Raw genomic sequence first — 19,549 nt, forward strand, 5'->3', positions numbered from 1 at the left:
GAATTAGACAAAGATGATAGAAAAACAGAACAAAAGTCTGTTTTGTTTTTTCGTAAATCATGGTGATTTGATTTATGGTGTTTGAAGACTTTTTTTCAAAGGAATTCATCAGAAGTTATTCATGAGAAGTGATAAAGTTGAAAGAGATGAAATGTGATCAGGTCCAGCTGCCTTTACTGTTCTTAGAAATAAATAAATATGAACTTCAAGTCAAGCTGCAGACTGATTTAGATAGTAATATAGAGGTGGATTGATGGATAGATGGATGGATGAATGGCTGGATGGATGGTTGGGTAGATGGATGGATGGATGGATGGATGGATGGATGGATGGATGGATGGTTGTGTGGATGGATGAATGGTTGGATGGATGGAAGGATGTGTGTGGATGGATGGATGGATGGATGGATGGATGGATGGATGGATGGATGGATGGGTGTGTGGATGGATGGATGGATGGGTGAAAGGATGGGTGTGTGGACAGATGGATGGATGAATTGATGGGTGTGTGGATGGTTGAATTGATGGGTGTGTGGATGGTTGGATGGATGGTTAGATGGATGTATAGGAGTGTGGATGGATGGATGGATGGATGGATGGATGGATGGATGGATGGATGGATGGATGGATGGATGGATGGATGGATGGATGGGAGTGTGAATGGATGAATAGTTGGATAGATGGATGGATATGTGTGTGTGTGTGTGTGTGTGTGTGTGTGTGTGTGTGTGTGTGTGTGTGTGTGTGTGTGTGTGTGTGGAAAGAGATGAAAGAGATGAAATGTGATCAGGTCCAGCTGCCTTTACTGTTCTTAGAAATAAATAAATATGAACTTCAAGTCAAGCTGCAGACTGATTTAGATAGTAATATAGAGGTGGATTGATGGATAGATGGATGGATGAATGGCTGGCTGGATGGATGGATGGATGGATGGATGGGTGTGTGGATGGATGGGTGTGTGGATGGATGAATGGTTGGGTAGATGGATGGATGGATGGATGGATGGTTGGATGGATGGAAGGATGTGTGTGGATGGTTGGATGGATGGATGGATGGATGGAAGGAAGGATGTGTGTGGATGGATGGATGGATGGATGGATGGATGGATGGGTGAAAGGATGGGTGTGTGGACGGATGGATGGATGGATGGATGGATGGATGGATGGATGGATGGATGGGTGTGTGGATGGTTGAATTGATGGGTGTGTGGATGGTTGGATGGATGGTTAGATGGATGTATAGGAGTGTGGATGGATGGATGGTTGTGTGGATGGATGAATGGTTGGATGGATGGAAGGATGTGTGTGGATGGATGGATGGATGGATGGATGGATGGATGGATGGGTGAAAGGATGGGTGTGTGGACGGATGGATGGATGGATGGGTGTGTGGATGGTTGAATTGATGGGTGTGTGGATGGTTGAATTGATGGGTGTGTGGATGGTTGGATGGATGGGTGTGTGGATGGTTGGATGGATGGTTAGATGGATGTATAGGAGTGTGGATGGATGGATGGATGGATGGATGGGTGTTTTGATGGTTGGATGGATGGATGGATGGATGGATGGATGGATGGATGTGTGTGGATGGATGGATGGGAGTGTGAATGGATGAATAGTTGGATAGATGGATGGATGGATGTGTGTGTGTGTGTGTGTGTGTGTGTGTGTGTGTGTGTGTGTGTGTGTGTGTGTGTAAAGAGATGAAAGAGATTAAATGTGATCAGGTCCAGCTGCCTTTACTGTTCTTAGAAATAAATAAATATGAACTTCAAGTCAAGCTGCAGACTGATTTAGATAGTAATATAGAGGTGGATTGATGGATAGGTGGATGGATGGATGGATGGATGGATGGATGGATGGATGGATGGATGGATGGGTGTGTCGATGGATGAATGGTTGGATAGATGGGTGAAAGAATGATTGTGTGGATGGTTGGATGGATGGGCGAAAAGATAGGTGTGTGGATGGATGGGTGGATGGATGAATGGGTGTGTGGATGGATGAATAGTTGGTTGGATGGATGGGTGGGTATGTGGATGGTTGGATGGATGGATGGGTGGATGGATGAATGGTTGGATAGATGTGTGGGTGAATGGTTGGAAGGATGGATGGATGGTACAAATAGGAATTTTAGTCATTAGAATCTGTTCTTAGAGAAGAAGGAACCATGACTGGTCTGGTTAGGTGACCAGTTTCTGCTCTGAAGACAGATTTTACTAACTAAAATGTGCATGTGTTGGACAGATGGATAATGGATGGATGGATGGATGGATGGATGGATGGATGGATGGATGGATGTGTGGGTGGATAGATGGGTGCACCAAACTGCTGACATTTGTTGAAACTGCTTTACAGGCCAACATGAAAGATGATGGAATCTAAGTCACCTCAGGAGGTTAATAGTTAAGACCTTTCACTGTATAACCAGCTCCCAGAGTCCAATTTCAGCACTGATCAAAGCATGTATAATCAGATTAATTTGCACAGGCTGTAACATACAGTATTTTCACTGTCTAAGCTGATTTCAATCGTACAATAATATACAGCCAGGAGTCATGCAGAGAAAGAAAGCAGTACACACAAGAGATTTCATCAGCCTTATATGCCAAAACGCCTTACTCTGTTCCATGCATGTTCAAGGAATATATAATTTATTTACATAGAATAAAAATAAAGAAATAGAAAGTCAGTGTCATTTCAAACACATATAATATGTAACTCATAAAACAGTTAGGGGAGTGTTGTTACGTTATAGGAAAATAATCAATAACATGGTGGTGTGATGTGACCTGACATGGAGTTAGTGTTAGCACACCAAAATTTAATTATTTTCCTAAAACAGCATATCTTGAAGTGTTTTATTCCTCTTACACCAAAACAACTTGTCAACAATAACAATTATAATTAAAGAACAACACATTAATTATATGTTTTATCTGTTCATGGTTAATTTTGTTGAACGTCCATGAGACAAGTTAGCTCCTGATATTGCTTATGTCATAGCGGTATAATCAAGCAGATTTAAGAATTCAAAACTGCATAAAGGCCTATACCAGTAGGAGCAATTACCCAACAGCCCCCACCACACACACACACACACACATATATACACTTCGGATATCAGTGCACTCTGGTACACTCTCCATGGAGGCGGAACATGAAAGCAATCATGGAATGCTTTGTGAGATTTTTACGCCGTCTTGGGGACATGCAGGACAGAGCTGATCCACACCGCGACTAAGCTCCTGAGACCAAAAACACACACTTCAGAGGACTTGTACCATATCCAATCTGTAACCACCTGCAGTCCTTGCTGTGAGAGAGCTTAGATGACATCATTCAGGCTTTTTTTTTAAATACAAAATCATTAGTTCTCTGCTGATGATAGACTGGAGAACTAATGACAGAGTCCCATTTCCTAGCTGAACCACAGCTGTGTTGATGAGGCCAGTTTATGTTCTCCAGGCACTTCCTGCCAGCATGAAGGCTGTTCTCTGTCAATACTTATACGACCTGATTACTTCAGAGATCTGCTAATTACATCATCATGTCTCTGTCAAGTTGCATTATACCCGAGTTGTATGTGAGTACAAGATAAAAAGGTCTTCATGACACTCAGAGACACACCAGCTACTTTGTGCAATGAAATTGAAGAGTTTTCCCTTTTAATGTGTCTACTTTTACTCAATAGCCAACTGCAAAGCTAGCCTTCAGGACTTCAATTACTGTATATGTCACATGCAAAACCTTTTTGTCCAAGTGAGCCTTATCACTTGACATACACTTTAACATCATTCATGCCATACTTCATTTTCACAAATTTCCAATTAGATGTATATTTGAAAAAATAATAAAGTAGGCTACTTTTATAAATAATAAAATTCAGCAGTTTCCAACAGTAAGCATTTTTTTCCCCATTTTTTCTGGCTGAATCTTAACTGGTGTTCTACTGGACAGAGAACGTAAACCGCAAACCACCACTGACTAATTACATTAAATTATTCCTGCATGAAAATCTGAAAGAAATTTATTCTAAAAGCATGATTTGGCCTCCTTGTGATTGTCTTGGCATTCAAAATTGACAAGTTGTTATGATTAATATGCAAATTAAAATGGCAGATGTGAAACATTTCAACTAAAATTCAAAATTGGATTTGACAGCCCTACTATACCTTGATACTGCGAGCTGGCCTAGTGATAAGCATGTGCACCTCTTGACCAGAAGATCTACTCGCGGTCGGGCCATACCAAAGATCATCCAAAAAATGGTACCTACTGCCATCTGGCAAGGCACGCCTCAATACAGATGTGAGGAGGGAGTCAAACTCTTGCGGTTACCAGAGGACTAGCCCCCCACTGTAACCCTAGCGACATTATAGGCGAGAGGCTGAGGGCTAAAGAAAGGGAGATTGGCACTGCCCAATGCACCTTAAGGGCTTGGTTAGTACTGGGACGGGAGACTGCCTGGGAAGCCCCGATCCTGGTGTAGGAGGGACTTTGAATTGACTTGACTATACCTTGATACTGTGAGCTGGCTGAGTGGTCAGTGTGTCCACCTCTTGAGTGGAAGATCGCGAGTTCTACTCGCGGTTGGGTCATACCAAAGATAATCCAAAAAAGGTACCTACTGCCATCTGGCGAGACACACTGCAATACAGATATGAGTACAGAGTCAAACTCTTGCGGTTACCAGAGGACTGGCCTCCCACTGTAACCGTAATGATGTAATAGACGAGAGGCTGAGGGTTAAAGAAACGGAGTTCGGTGCCACCCAATGTGCCTTAAGGGCTTGGTTAGTATTGGGATGGGTGACTGCCTGGGAAGACCAGATCCTGGCATAGGAGGGACTTTGACTTGACTATCCCTTGATACTGTGAGCTGGCCTAATGGTTAGTGTGTCCATCTCTTGACCAGAAGATCACAAATTCTACTCATGGTCAGATCATAACCAAAGATCATCCAAAAAATGGTACCTACTGCCATCTGGCAAGGCACACTGCAATGCTGTAACCCTAGCTAAGTAATAGGTGAGAGATCGACGTCGCCCAGTGTGCCTTATGGCGGCACGGTGGTGTAATGGTTAGCACTGTCGCCTCACAACAAGAAGGTTCTGGGTTCGAGCCCAGCGGCTGACGGGGGCCTTTCTATGTGGGGTTTGCATGTTCTCCCCATGTCTGCACGGGTTTCCTCCGGGTGCTCCGGTTTCCCCCACAGTCCAAAGTCATGTTGTTAGGTTAACATGGGGCAGTCATAGCCTGAGGTTAAGCTGAAGTGCCCTTAAGCAAAGGCACCTAACCCACAACTGCTCCCCGGGTCCTGTAGCTGCCCCTGCTCTGGGTATGTGTGTGCTCATTGCTCACTTGTGTGTGTTCACTGCTTCAGATGGGTTAAATGCAGAGGTTAAATTTCACTGTGTACGTGTGACAAATAAAGGCTTCTTGGCTTAAGTGTTAGTACTGGGACGGGAGACTGCCTGAGAGGACCAGATCCTGGTAACACCTTAATATATTTTACTAAGAGCGAAAACCCAACTGACAGAACAGAAATGATTTCATGTCTGACTAAACATTGCTAGATCATCTACTTATCAGGAAAAGGATTAGGAAAAGCACAGAATTATTTTGACTAAATCTGATACGGAGCTGATTAGTTCAGAACCGGAGATTGAACAAGGGCCAAACCACAGAATAGCTTAACACGTTGATTTCGTATCCAAACACACACACACACACACACACACACACACACACACACACACACACACACACACACACAAAAAAAAAAAAAAAAACATGAGGTTTTATTTTGGAAACTACTCTACTGTGAAGATAAAATCTACTGTGCAGTGCCTGTCTTACTGCAGGCTGGTTTACAGACTATGGACTACAAGACAATGGACAATGTCAGAAGTTGATCTGCTGCGAGAGCCAGAGGTGAACAGTAACGAAGTACATTTACTTGAGTACTGTACTTAAGTACACTTTGAGTATCTGTACTTTACTTGAGTATTGTTTTTTTCTGGAAACTTATGACTTTGGTGCAGTTTACATTAGACCGTATCAGCGGATCATCAGATTAACGTTTTTAAAACGATTAGTGTGCACACAGCAACGCCAATACACAATTTGCGTGCACATAGCAACGCCAATACACAGATACGCTCGGCTCCGCAGGCATCCTGCGCTCCAAATCACTCCGCCCTGAACAGCGAGTGCCCTCTGGAGGGTGCGCACTCCGGCCCTGCGCAGCTCACAGAGCGCGCGAGTGAAGCACACGAGCAGTGATTCGGGACTGAGCCGCTGTGTGTGTGATCCCAGTGCATGTCGGGCATGCGCGTCACTTACCACTTGCAAGTGGAAGGATGGCAAGCCTAAAGACAATCATAACTACACAATGGGCAGTATTTGCATCAGTATTTGCAGTATTTTCATCCTTTTATACTCTTTAATGAAAGGTGATACAAGGCGGAAGTCCGCGCCGTTTTTCAGCAGTCGCGTCACATGACCAACGCCAGCGAATCAGGAAGGTGGATGTCACAGTGACGTTGTCCAATGACGACGCCAGCTAGAGCTCAGCACAGCGTATCCGCGTATTCTCAATGTTTACACAGCACCGGACCAGACACGATCTGGATTGAATACGTGGACCCTGGCGGATTCCCGTTTCCCGGCGTTTCCAGGCGTTTTAATGTAAACGGACAGTGCATCTGCGAAGAAAATGAGACAGATACGGTCTAATGTAAACTTGGCCTTTAACGTCACTACATTTGAAAGACAAGTATCATACTTTTTACTCCACTACATTTCTATCAAGCTCCTCGTTACTCGTTACTATGAAGCAGCTTTGAAAGTGGATGTTTTTTCTTTTCTTTTCTAAGGGCCCGTTTACACGAGGACGCTGTCGGGTAAAATCGACTAAATATTTTATCGGAAGTGCCTTTCGTCTACACGGGGACGGCGTTTCCGAGGCTGAAAAACGGAAAAAATTGAAAACGCCTTCCAGAGTAGATAAGTTAAAAACAGCCCCCGTTGCATATCCGTCTAAACTACCCAATACGCGAAACTCTGCTCGGATCTGCTCACGTCGGGTACGTGTTTACGTCATACATATGTCATATACTGTACATGCCAGCCCGGGAAGTAAGAAAGTAAGTAAAAAAGTAAGAGCATGTCTGATTACATCGATCCAACGGACCTTCAAGCTGCTCTGGCAGCTTTAATAAACGTCCAGGAGTCCTTCGAACATCTACACCGAATCTGCACATATACCGTTAATGAACAGAGGCGGGTATAGCATGCTCTTACTTTTTTACTTACTTTCTTACTTACCATAGCCAGAGTAGTCAAAGTTTTCGTGGCGCAGATGTGCAGATCAGACAAGACGTAAGACGTTGCGCATGCGTTCAGACATAGCGCAGGTCTTTCACAGCACCAGCTAGCCGCCTGGCATGCACATCCAATTGAATTCCACACATTTATGCGTCACCGTATAGACGCAGATTTCCTCCTTGAAAACGGTCGTGTAGACGCAGAAAAAAGTGAGAACGAAAACGGACTTTTGCATTTTTGTTTCAGACCGTCCCCGTGTAAAGTGGGCCTAAAACATGATTGTTTTTTTTCGCAGGTGACACTGAGACAGACGATCAGTAATCACAAGGGTCACATCACGTCCATAGACTGTATAAAATCAAGTTCAACGAGTTCCCAGTAGCATTATCTGAACAAGATCAGTTGATGGCAGAACGGAAGGAGGCGGATCTTTTGGGGAATGCACACACACCCATGGCCATACCGAGAACCCATGTTTCAGTTTTCTGAAAGGATTAAAGATTCATTTTATTTTAAAATGTTTGCTTTGTTTGCCTAAAACAAACCACATCGCGGCCTATAAAAACCCACCGTCCAACCTGCGGAAGCATATTGAGGGATATAAATGTTTTATTCCAAGAGAAAGCTTGCAGTGAAGTTGTCTGTGCTTTTAGAGCTAGTGATAACATTGCAATAGCTATGCAGTCTGGTTAGTCAAATGACTTTCTATGGATTTACCCAGCAGGTTGCTGTAGCCTTGTCCACGGCTAATGTTTACACATAGCTAGTTAAATTGGACACTGTTAGTTAGCATGTAAAAATGGAGTTACGCTAACATGAATAACGTTAACTTATCTGAAGTCCTTTCAGAAATATGGTTTAGCATAATAAACAGAATGTACAAATCTTTCTTTTCTAGTAATGTTAGCTACCCAATATGATTTTGAGTTTGAAAAGAGTTTGCTAGCATGTCAGGTGGAGTTTCACTGACTAGCTAGCTTAACGTTAAACCACCATGATGGCACAGCATGCGTTCATTTTGTAAATCCAATCGGTTGCTTCAGAGGCATTAGGTTTTGTAAGCGTTGTGGCAATAATACAACAATGCACTGACAGAAAATGTACTTTTAATACTTAAGTATTTTTAAAAGCAAGTAGTTCAGTACTTTAACTTAAGTAAAAAATTTGACTGGACAACTTTCACTTGCATCGGAGTAACATTTGACCAGTGGGATCTGTACTTTGACTTAAGTAATGAAGTCGGGTACTTTGTCCACCTCTGGTGAGAGCAGTCACATACACACACATACACGCGCGCGCGCGCACACATTCAGTCATGCTGTTTTATTCAATGCCTTTACTTCATATTCATGGGATTCTGGCTTTGGTTTGGTAATGAATCCATGAACATCAATATTCTAAACTCATCTATTTCTACGACAGAGAAAGTGCACATCCAGTAGCCAGACCACAGTTCCTTTTTCCTTTTATACACATACACACCTCCACTAGTGTTTACAAAGCCACCCAGGTGGATGTCTTGTTTTCAGCATGAGGATGCATATAGTTGAATAAAAGAAGCAAACTCCATATATGTGTGGAAGAGTAAAAAATGTTCCACTTCTCCTCCATTATGATCTACAGCTCAGCTCTCTGTACCGATTCCAGATGTGTAAACTTTTGCCAGGTTGTTCTCCAGTTCTAGACCTGGCACGGACAGGCCTCCAATCTGACATGCAGAGCCACGGAAATGTAAAATGATGTTCACAGAAAATGACGTACATGGATGGAAATGAATGTAGGTTCACCCAGTATAACAATAACAACACCAGCACCACCAACAAAACCAGCACCACCACCACTAACAACAACAACAACACAATACCACCACCAAGGACAAAGTAATCAACATTAACACCAGCAACACTACTACCAACAAAAACACCAGCACCAACACCACCAACGATAACACCAGCACCAACAACACCACTAACACCACCAGCACCAACAACACCACCAATGACAACACCAGCACCAATGACACCACCACCAACAACACCACCACCAACAACAACAACACCAACAACACCAACAATGACAACACCAATGACACTACCAGCACCACCACCACCAGCACCAAAACCACCAATGACACCCGCAGCACAAACACCACCAACGACACCACCATCAGCACCAACAACACCGACAACACCAACGACAACACCAGCACCAACAGGACCAACACCACCAACGACACCACTAGCACCAATACCAGCACTAATACCAACAACACAGCAATGTCAACAACATTAACAACAGCAACAAGACCAGCACCAATAACAACTCCAACATCACCAGCACCAACAACAGCGCAATACCACTAACATCAACAACATTAACAACAACATCAGCACCAACAACTCCAAAAACAGCACAATACCACTAACAACGTCAACATTAACACCAACACTAACACCACCAACAACAACACCAACCACCACCAACAATGTCAACGACATCACCATCACCACCTGCACCATCAACGGCAGCAAAAACATCAATGACATTAACATCAACACCAACGCCACCAACAACAGCTACAGCAACCATGACATCACCAATACCAACATGGTCTTCCTATTTTCTAAATCTGCAAATGATAAAAGTAATTCACTGCTTACATTCATACGGTTTTGAAATAATGTATAATAAATGTATATATTTCCAAAATAAAATGTATAATAATCATTTTGAGCAACTAGGTAAGTAAACATCTTTCATATTTTTTTGCTCTCATCCTCCTCACGCTGACTCCGGCTCACACACAGATCAGATCTGATGGACTTCAAGCACTGAGCCACAGATCACGTGGATACACTGGTTCAGCTCACAATCCAATCCACCAGCCTGACAGAGCAGGGAGCCACAGCAGAAACCAGTTTGCATGTGTTTATATACAGCTGGACAAAGAAAAGGAAAATCTGGTAGCTCTGGTCGTTATATTGTAGGGGACGTTTATTTATTTTTGCCAGCATGCTCGTACTCCACTTGTCCTTGCAAATCAATACAAAGTTCTTCTGATTGCTCACCTTCATCCTGTGGTGAAACACATGGAAACACTAATGGGTGTGGTCACTTCCAGAACGATTCCCCCATCCACAGTTCACACAGACTCACTGAATAACTCGGTGAGGATGAAAATGATGGGAATGATACGCTATGGCCTTCACGGTCGCCAGATGTCAACTCAGTTGAAGATCTGTGAGAGACTTTTGAGTGACAGCATCCTCAGAACACCAACTGAGCTCATATCTTTTGGAACAAGAGTACTCTGAGAGCACAATATCCCCTGCTGACAACTATGCCATAACTCTGGTAAAACATGACTGAATTGAACAAAATTGCAATATGCGTATTATCGACATATAACAAAGAATCCTGCCAAGTTTCGTGAAATTCTTCCAAAAATTGTGAGATGAGTTGATTTCAGAAGGTGAGTACCCTTCCCGGAACGGACGGACGGACATCGCTATGACATAATCCCCCTTCAGGCCTTTTGGCTAGTGGAGGATAGTAAAAATTGTGAGGGAAGTTGATTTCAGAAAGCAAGTTGGTGCACACCTTGATGAAATTGTCAAAGTATAAGTTTGTTAATAATCAAGGGCATAACTCTGAGAAAATTTGCCCAAATTAAACAAAATTTCAATTTGCGTACAATTGTCATATCACAAAGCCTTTTGCCAAGTTTGGTGAAATTCCTCCACAAATTGTGAGCGGAGTTGATTTCAGAAGAACGTACACCCTCATGAAATTGTCAAAGTACAAGTTATTTAATCAAGGGTCAAAACTCTGGTCAAATTTCCACAAACGAAATTAAATCGCAATATGCGTATTACCGTCATATAACAAGGCCTTTTGCCAAGCTTCGAAAAATTCGTTCAAAAATTGTGAGAGGAATTGATGTCAGAAGGCAAGCACACCTTCATAAAATTGTGAAAGTACAAGGTTGTTAATCAAGGGCTGTAACTCTGGTAAAATGTGACCTAATTGAACAAAAATGCGCACTACCGACACATAACAAGGCCTTTTGTCAAATTTCGTGAAATTCCTCCAAAAATTGTGAGAGGAGTTGATTTCAGAAGGAAAACACACTCTCGTGAAATTGTAAATTATAATTTTGTTAATCAAGGGCTGTAACTCTGGTAAAATGTGATCCAATTTAACGAAATTACAATCTGCGTATTACTGACATATAACAAAGAATCCTGCCAAGTTTCGTGAAATTCCTCCAAAAACTATGAGAGGAGTTGATTTCAGAAGGTGAGCACCCTTCCTGGGATGGATGGATGGATGGATGGATGGATGGATGGATGGATGGATGGATGGATGGACGGACGGACGGACATCGCCACGATATAATCTCTTTCGGGCCTTTCGGCCAGTGGGGGATAAAAATGGCGTTCATTCCTCCAGTACAGTTCCAGAGACTTATAGAATTGATACCAACGTTGATTAAAGGTGTTCTGGCAACACATATTGATGTAACACATTATTAAGTCCCTTAAAGTTTTTTTTTTCTTTGTCACGTGCCTAGAAAAAATGTGTGCATGCACGTGAGTGAGACAAGAACAAAATGCAGTCAGTGTGATTATTTCTCTTGCTCTTCTGTTTGACCATCTTTCACCCTTTCATCCTGTGCATTCTGTCCATGCCATGTGTTCAAGAGGAGTGTGTGCGTGCGTTCTTGTGTGTGTGAGAGAGAGAGAGAGAGAGAGAGAGAGAGAGAGAGAGAAGTTGAAGAGGTAAGACCACATGCCGGTTTCTGCACCCACATTAATCATGTTGCTAAAGTTGCCCTGTCAACTCCTGTCTGAAACTGAAGAAGAAATAAAAGGTGGAATTTTTTCAAGAAAACAGCAAACCTAGTGCAAAAAAAAAAAGTTACGCAATCATGTACTCATATGAGTAAGACGTTCTGCGAAAGCAAAAATTCAGGTACATATATGTACATGTACAAAATACTGAACAGCTCAAAGAGAAAAGAGACACATTTAAGGAGATGGAATTCCAGTCTGAAAAAGTCAGAGCATGCCACAGTGTAATGTTTTCCCTCAAGCCAATGATCATCTAATTAACCAGAGCTGAATGGGGTGCAGGAGAGAGGAAAAACACTCTGGATGAAAGATTTGTGTAGCCTGAGAGCAAATCAGCTGATTATTGCTTTTTTTTTAAACAGTGTAATGACTGGTCAGAAGGTATTGATTAATTTTCTGTAATTAATTCTATAATAAGGCACTTGAATACAAACACGCCACAAAAATGCATTCGTTCTTCATGTGTTCTTGGAACATTTTCTGTGAGACATTTTTTTGAAGCAAATTAAAAAAAACCCTGTATTTTATATAATGTCTGCATTCAAACACATTATTAAGAAGTAATCAAAAAATAATCAGTAAAGAACTGTGAGTAAACTCACTATAGAATACCCCCGGCTCGTCAAAACCCATCAAACTGTTTAGGAAGAGTTGCCATATGGAAGGGAATAAGTTGAATTAGCTCCCCTTTGAAATATCGAACCAGGACTATTTTCCTTCATGTACATCTTCAGGTGGTATACTGCAACTGTGTAAAGTTTCATCAAAATCCATCAAACTGTTTAGAAGGAGTTGCACTTACAAGACACATAGACAGACAGACGAACAGACAGACAAGGTGATTCCTATATACCCCCCAACTTTGTTTGCAGGGGGTATAAAAAGTGAAAATATTGTTGAAACATTCATAGAAAGTAAAGATGCAAACCAGATACAGACTATGACTAAAGTCACAGTAATTTGCACTAGTTGACCTTCGTCAATTGTAGGTCAAGGAAAAGTTGTGCCCTGCCGCCCCAAAGGGAAAAAAAACTGATTGAAAAAAATCATGAAAATTGACAGAGTTATAAGTGATTGAAAAAAATTCCTGTTTTTCATGGATCATTCCAGTTCGGTGATCCGGATCAGCACCAAAAGTCAAAGCAACGTAATTCAGATGTATTCAGAAGTATTCTTCATGTGAAATTTGGTGATGATTGATTGAAAACTGAAGAAGAAATAGCATTCTAAAAAAGTTATGAGAATAATAATAAGAAGAGAGAATGATAATAATAATAATAAGAAGAAGAAGAAAGTAGAAAAATCCTGAGTGAGAGTAACAATTTGTGTTACCGCTGCTAGCGCAAATTAATAAGAGGACTAGGGGTTGAAAAAAAGAAAGAAAAAATGTTTGGTTTTTTCCCCACTTTCTTCTTCTTCTGGCTGCTCCCATACGTTCGGGGTTGCCACAATGGATCTGTTCCACATATTTGATTTGACATAGATTTTACAACAGATGCCCTTCCTGATGCAACCCTCCTCAATCTATATGGGCTTGGGACTGGCGCTAAGAATGCACTGACTTGTGCAACCTCAGTGGGTAATTTACCTAATCTGCATGTCTTTGAACCGTGGGGGAAACTGGAGCACGTGGAGGAAACCCATGCAGACGTGGGGAGAACATGCAAACTCCACGCAGAAAGGCCCCCGTCAACAGTGATGTTAGAACCCAGAACCTTCTTGCTGTGAGGCGACAGTGGTAACCACTGCACCGCCCATTTTTTCCCCCCATTTAACATCAGAAAATATAAAGTCATTGGCACATTTCCATGGTCAAGATTTATGTAAGGATAACAAACAATTGATGACACAAAGATTCTGGCTAAAACTAGATAGGATAGCTAGCTAACAACAGCCGCCGAGTTAGTTAGCAAACTAATGCCAGCCACTGGCAGTGTGTGTAACAAACAAGGAGGTTTTTTCTCATATATTCATATATACAGTATATATATATATATATATATATATATATATATATATATATATATATATATATATATGACAGTTATTCTATGAAATCAAATCATACATGAGCGGATAGCTGACGAGGCGCGTAGCACCGAGTTGGCTATAAAGCATGTATGACAAGCCTGAGTGGAATAACTATTTTATTTTATCCACATTCACTGGATTTTGAGAAACTGAGCATTTTTATTTTTTGCAAATACAATAAATAAGAACTTCATACAAAACATCCAACAAAATCATTTCTGCTTAGAATGTAAACAAACCGGCGAAACGACAGGAGCAATTTGTGTAAAATGCTATCATAGTAATTCTTGAAAAGTAAAAGATGTGTGCTTCCGATCAAATACTTTTATTCCATATTTTGTTGCTTTTTTTTGCATTTTTGGGGGTTTTGTTTTCAAGTAGAGTTTTTATTTCGTCCTCGGTTGGTTCAGCAAGACGCTCCGCCATTTTGTTTTTCTCTACTCATGGTATATGAGCTGATATCCTAGTAGTGTGTATATATATATATATATATATATATATATATATATATATATATATAAATAAATCTCATTATCTCTAGCCGCTTTATCTTGTTCTACAGGGTCGCAGGCAAGCTGGAGCCTATCCCAGCTGACTACGGGCGAGAGGCGGGGTACACCCTGGACAAGTCGCCAGGTCATCACAGGGCTGACACATAGACACAGACAACCATTCACACTCACATTCACACCTACGGTCAATTTAGAGTCACCAGTTAACCTAACCTGCATGTCTTTGGACTGTGGAGGAAACCGGAGCACCTGGAGGAAACCCACGCGGACACGGGGAGAACATGCAAACTCCGCACAGAAAGGCCCTCGCCGGCCCCGGGGCTCGAACCCGGACCTTCTTGCTGTGAGGCAACAATGCTAACCACTACACCACCGTGCCGCCCTTATATATAAAAGAAGGAAGTTAAGAACTATGGCTAAAGTCCGCTTAAATTTTGTTCACTTGTAATTTGCAATGACGACATTCTGAGCCAGATTTACTAAGCAGAGCAAATTAGCGTGAGACTGCAGTCCAAACAAAGCACTGATGGGATTGGCCAATTCTGTGAGCGATCTACTAATAATGCATGAATTAATTAACACAGATCATTTTAATCATGACCAACATAATCTACCAAGAGCAGCACAATTAGCACAGGGTCGCAATTTTTTTTTATGTGCTTGTTTACATTCTTTGGTCAACAATATGCTCTGAAAACATCTTACTCTGGCATGCCATATAAATTAACACGAGTGGAGAAAATCCTCTCCCTCCTACCATGTGCTCTGTTTGTTGTGCTTCATTCCTGAGTGTGCAGCGAGGGACATTCCGCACAATGTGACTTTTGCAAGCACATAAATTATATTTTTGACAAGAAAATATGAGCTAATCTAACAAAACAAAAAATCTCTTCTGTGTGCACTCGATTCGATCTCTGGCTGCACCGGACAGACACCTGCACACTTGCGTAGCGTCTAGCGCTCTTTCTCAACATCTCGATGTCAAGTGCAAAATTAAGACATGCTTTTCATAAAACCCTCACCCTAATCCTATATAATAATATAATGTTAAATAATGGTGTAATTAGCAGTCAAATGACTGCCACAAAGTTTAGTAAATCATGTTGCATGATTCATTTAAATATACTCCTTCTCCAAATTTTGTGCTCTGAAAGAGAACCTCCTATAAATACATATGCAATGAGGATAGCTGGGAAAATAACTGTCCATGCCTTTCCATCACTAACTTTTCACTTAGTAAATCCAAGCAGGAGTTTTTAACGCCAAAAGACGGTTTGCACATGTCGCAAATCTGGCTCTCTGTCTCAAAAATGACATTTAATCAATAATCATGCAGTTTAGTCGTTAGGTGGTTTTAATAGGTGCTTTTTTACAGGAACTTTTTCATAGTTCTTAGAACTAACTGTTGGAAGAAATTGCCCCTTTTTTGTGTGTCCACACTGCAGGAACTGAGGACAATCACAGGACTTAGCCCATGTTTACATTAGACCGTATCAGCGGATCATCAGATTAACGTTTTTAAAACGATTAGTGTGCACACAGCAACACCAATACACGATTTGCGTGCACACAGCAACACCAATACACGGATACGCTCGGCTCCACAGGCATCCTGCGCTCCAAATCACTCCGCCCTGAACAGCGAGTGCCCTCTGGAGGGTGCGCACTCCGGCCCTGCGCAGCTCACAGAGTGCGCGAGTATAGCGCACGAGCAGTGATTCGGGACTGAGCCGCTGTGTGTGTGATCCCAGCGCATATCACTTACCACTTGCAAGTGGAAGGATGGCAAGCCTAAAGACAATCATAACTACACAATGGGCAGTATTTGCATCAGTATTTGCAGTATTTTCATCCTTTATACTCTTTAATGAAAGGTGATACAAGGCGGAAGTCCGCGCCATTTTTCAGCAGTCGCGTCACATGACCAACGCCAGCGAATCAGGAAGGTGGATGTCACAGTGACGTTGTCCAATGAGACGCCAGCTAGAGCTCAGCACAGCGTATCCGCGTATTCTCAATGTTTACACAGCACCGGAGCTGACACGATCTGGATTGAATATGTGGACCCTGGCGGATTCCCGTTTCCCGGCGTTTCCAGGCGGTTTAATGTAAACGGACAGTGCATCCGTGAAGAAAACGAGACAGATACGGTCTAATGTAAACGTAGCCTTAGAATGCTGTTTTGTGGGATGTTTTAGCTCCTACTTCAGGATAGGTACCAGAGGTGGACAAAGTACCCAACTTCATTACTTAAGTCAAAGTACAGATACAAGTGAAAGTTGTCCAGTCAATTTTTTACTTAAATTAAAGTACTGAAGTATTTGCTTTTAAAAATACTTAAGTATTAAAAGTACATTTTCTGTCAATGCATCGTTGTATTATTGCCACAATGCTTACAAAACCTAATGCCGTTACCAAAGACAGAAATATGAATTCACAAAATGAGTGCATGCTGTGCCATCATGGTGGTTTAACGTTAAGCTAGCTAGTCAGTGAAACGCCACCTGACATGCTAGCAAACTTTTTTCAAACTCAAACCCATATTGGGTGTCTAATGCTACTAGAAAAGAAAGATTTCTACATTCTGTTTATTTGGCAAGATTATGATGAAACATATTTCTGAAAGGACTTCAGATAAGTTAACGTTATTCATGTTAGCGAATAAAGTTAGCATGTAACTCCATGTTTACACGCTAACTAACAGTGTCCAAGTTAACTAGCTATGTGTAAACGTTAGCCGTGGACAAGGCTACGGCAACTTGGCGGGTAAATCTATGGAAAGTCATTTGACTCACCAGACTGCATAGCTATTGCAACATTATCGCTAGCTCTAAAAGCACAGATAACTTCATTGCAAGCTTCCTCTTGGAATAAAATGTTTACATCCCTCAATATGCTTTTGCAGGTTGGACGGTGAGTCTTTGTAGGCCGTGATGTGGTTCATTTTTGGCAAACAAAGCAAACATTTAAAACGAAACGAATCTTTAATCCTTTTAGAAAACTGAAATACAGGTTCTAGGTAAAGCCATGGGTGTGTGTGCATTCCCCAGAAGAACCGCCTCCTTCCATTCTGCCATCAACTGTTTGTGTTAAATAATGCTGCTGAGAAATAAGTGAACTTGACTGTATGTAGTCTATGGACATGGCCTGACCCTCGTGATTACTTACAGACTGTCTCAGTGTCACCTGCGAAAAAAAAACCAATCACGTTTTAGAAAAGAAAAGAAAAAAAACCATCCGCTTTCAAAGCTGCTTCATAGTAACGAGTAACAAGGACCTTGATAGAAATGTAGTGGAGTAAAAAGTACGATATTTGTCTTTTAAACATAGTGAAGTGATAAGTTTCCAAAAAAAAAATACTCAAGTAAAGTACAGATACTCAAAAAGTGTACTTAAGTACAGTACTCAAGTAAATGTACTTCGTTACTGCCCACCTCTGATAGGTACACTCCCAGCACAAGAGGAACGATGAGTGATGTAAATGCACGGTGAATAGTCGAACACAAGCCATTGCACTGTCAGCAACCACCATTTTCAAAAATCTGTGTCATACATTAGCCGTGTAAACAACAGCTCTTAACATTGGGCCAAGTTTACATTAGACCGTATCTGTCTCGTTTTCTTCACGGATGCACTGTCCGTTTACATTAAAACGCCTGGAAACGCCGGGAAACGGGAATCCGCCAGGGTCCACGTATTCAATCCAGATCGTGTCTGGTCCGGTGCTGTGTAAACATTGAGGATACGCGGATACGCTGTGCTGAGCTCTAGCTGGCGTCGTCATTGGACAACGTCACTGTGACATCCACCTTCCTGATTCGCTGGCGTTGGTCATGTGACGCGACTGCTGAAAAACGGCGTGGACTTCCGCCTTGTATCACCTTTCATTAAAGAGTATAAAAGGATGAAAATACTGCAAATACTGATGCAAATACTGCCCATTGTGTAGTTATGATTGTCTTTAGGCTTGCCATCCTTCCACTTGCAAGTGGTAAGTGACGCGCATACCCGATATGCACTGAGAGCACACACACAGCGGCTCAGTCCCGAATCACTGCTCGTGCACTTCACTCGCGCGCTCTGTGAGCTGCGCAGGGCCGGAGTGCGCACCCTCCAGAGGGCACTCGCTGTTCAGGGCGGAGTGATTTGGAGCGCAGGATGCCTGCGGAGCCGAGCGTATCCGTGTATTGGCGTTGCTGTGTGCACACTAATCGTGTATTGGCGTTCCTGTATGCACGTTAATCGTTTTAAAAACGTTAATCTGATGATCCGCTGATACGGTCTAATGTAAACCCCACCTTAGTGTTAAAAGGGGGGGGAGGGGGACACCGCCAAATCAACCAACAGTGAAGTCAAGTCTTTATTGAGCGTATATTTGATGGAGAAAATACACATCTAAGCAAAATATAAAAATTTTCACTCTCATTTCCTGGTAACATCATGCAAATGCAAACAGAAACAAGAGTGCTCTGAGAGCACAATATCCTCTGCTGGCAAATAGACCATAACTCTGGTACAATGCGACTGAATTGAACAAAATTGCAATATGTGTATTACTGAAATATACCAAAGAATCCTGTCAAGTTTCATGAAATTCCTCCAAAAATTGTGAGAGGAGTTGAGTTCAGAAGGTGAGCACCCTTCCTGGGACGGATGGACGGACATTGCCACGACATAATCCCCCTTCGGGCCTTTCAGCCAGCGGGGGATAAAAATTGTGAGGGAAGTTGATTTCAGAAAGCAAGCACACCTTCATGAAATTGTAAACGTACAAGGTTGTTAATCAAGGGTCACAACTCTGGTAAAATGCGACCAAATTGAACA

The 19,549-nt window shown here is 42.0% G+C and overlaps 2 protein-coding genes across 2 annotated transcripts in view; both read right to left on the reverse strand.

The window, feature by feature from the left end:
• cped1 (cadherin-like and PC-esterase domain containing 1) overlaps positions 1-19,549 on the reverse strand; it is a 208,136-nt gene that overhangs the window by 48,679 nt on the left and 139,908 nt on the right. The gene's annotated exons all lie outside the window — the stretch shown is intronic.
• Positions 552-1,880, reverse strand: LOC132869631 (guanine nucleotide exchange factor subunit RIC1-like; the record flags this gene model as incomplete). The annotated part of the gene is made up of 5 exons (XM_060902922.1): positions 552-614; positions 903-956; positions 1,167-1,274; positions 1,603-1,691; positions 1,832-1,880. Coding segments are annotated over 5 exons (363 nt in total), but the record flags the coding sequence as incomplete, so codon positions are not given.

This window comes from Neoarius graeffei, chromosome 21 (genome assembly GCF_027579695.1).
Source record: "Neoarius graeffei isolate fNeoGra1 chromosome 21, fNeoGra1.pri, whole genome shotgun sequence".
Lineage (NCBI taxonomy): Eukaryota > Metazoa > Chordata > Actinopteri > Siluriformes > Ariidae > Neoarius > Neoarius graeffei.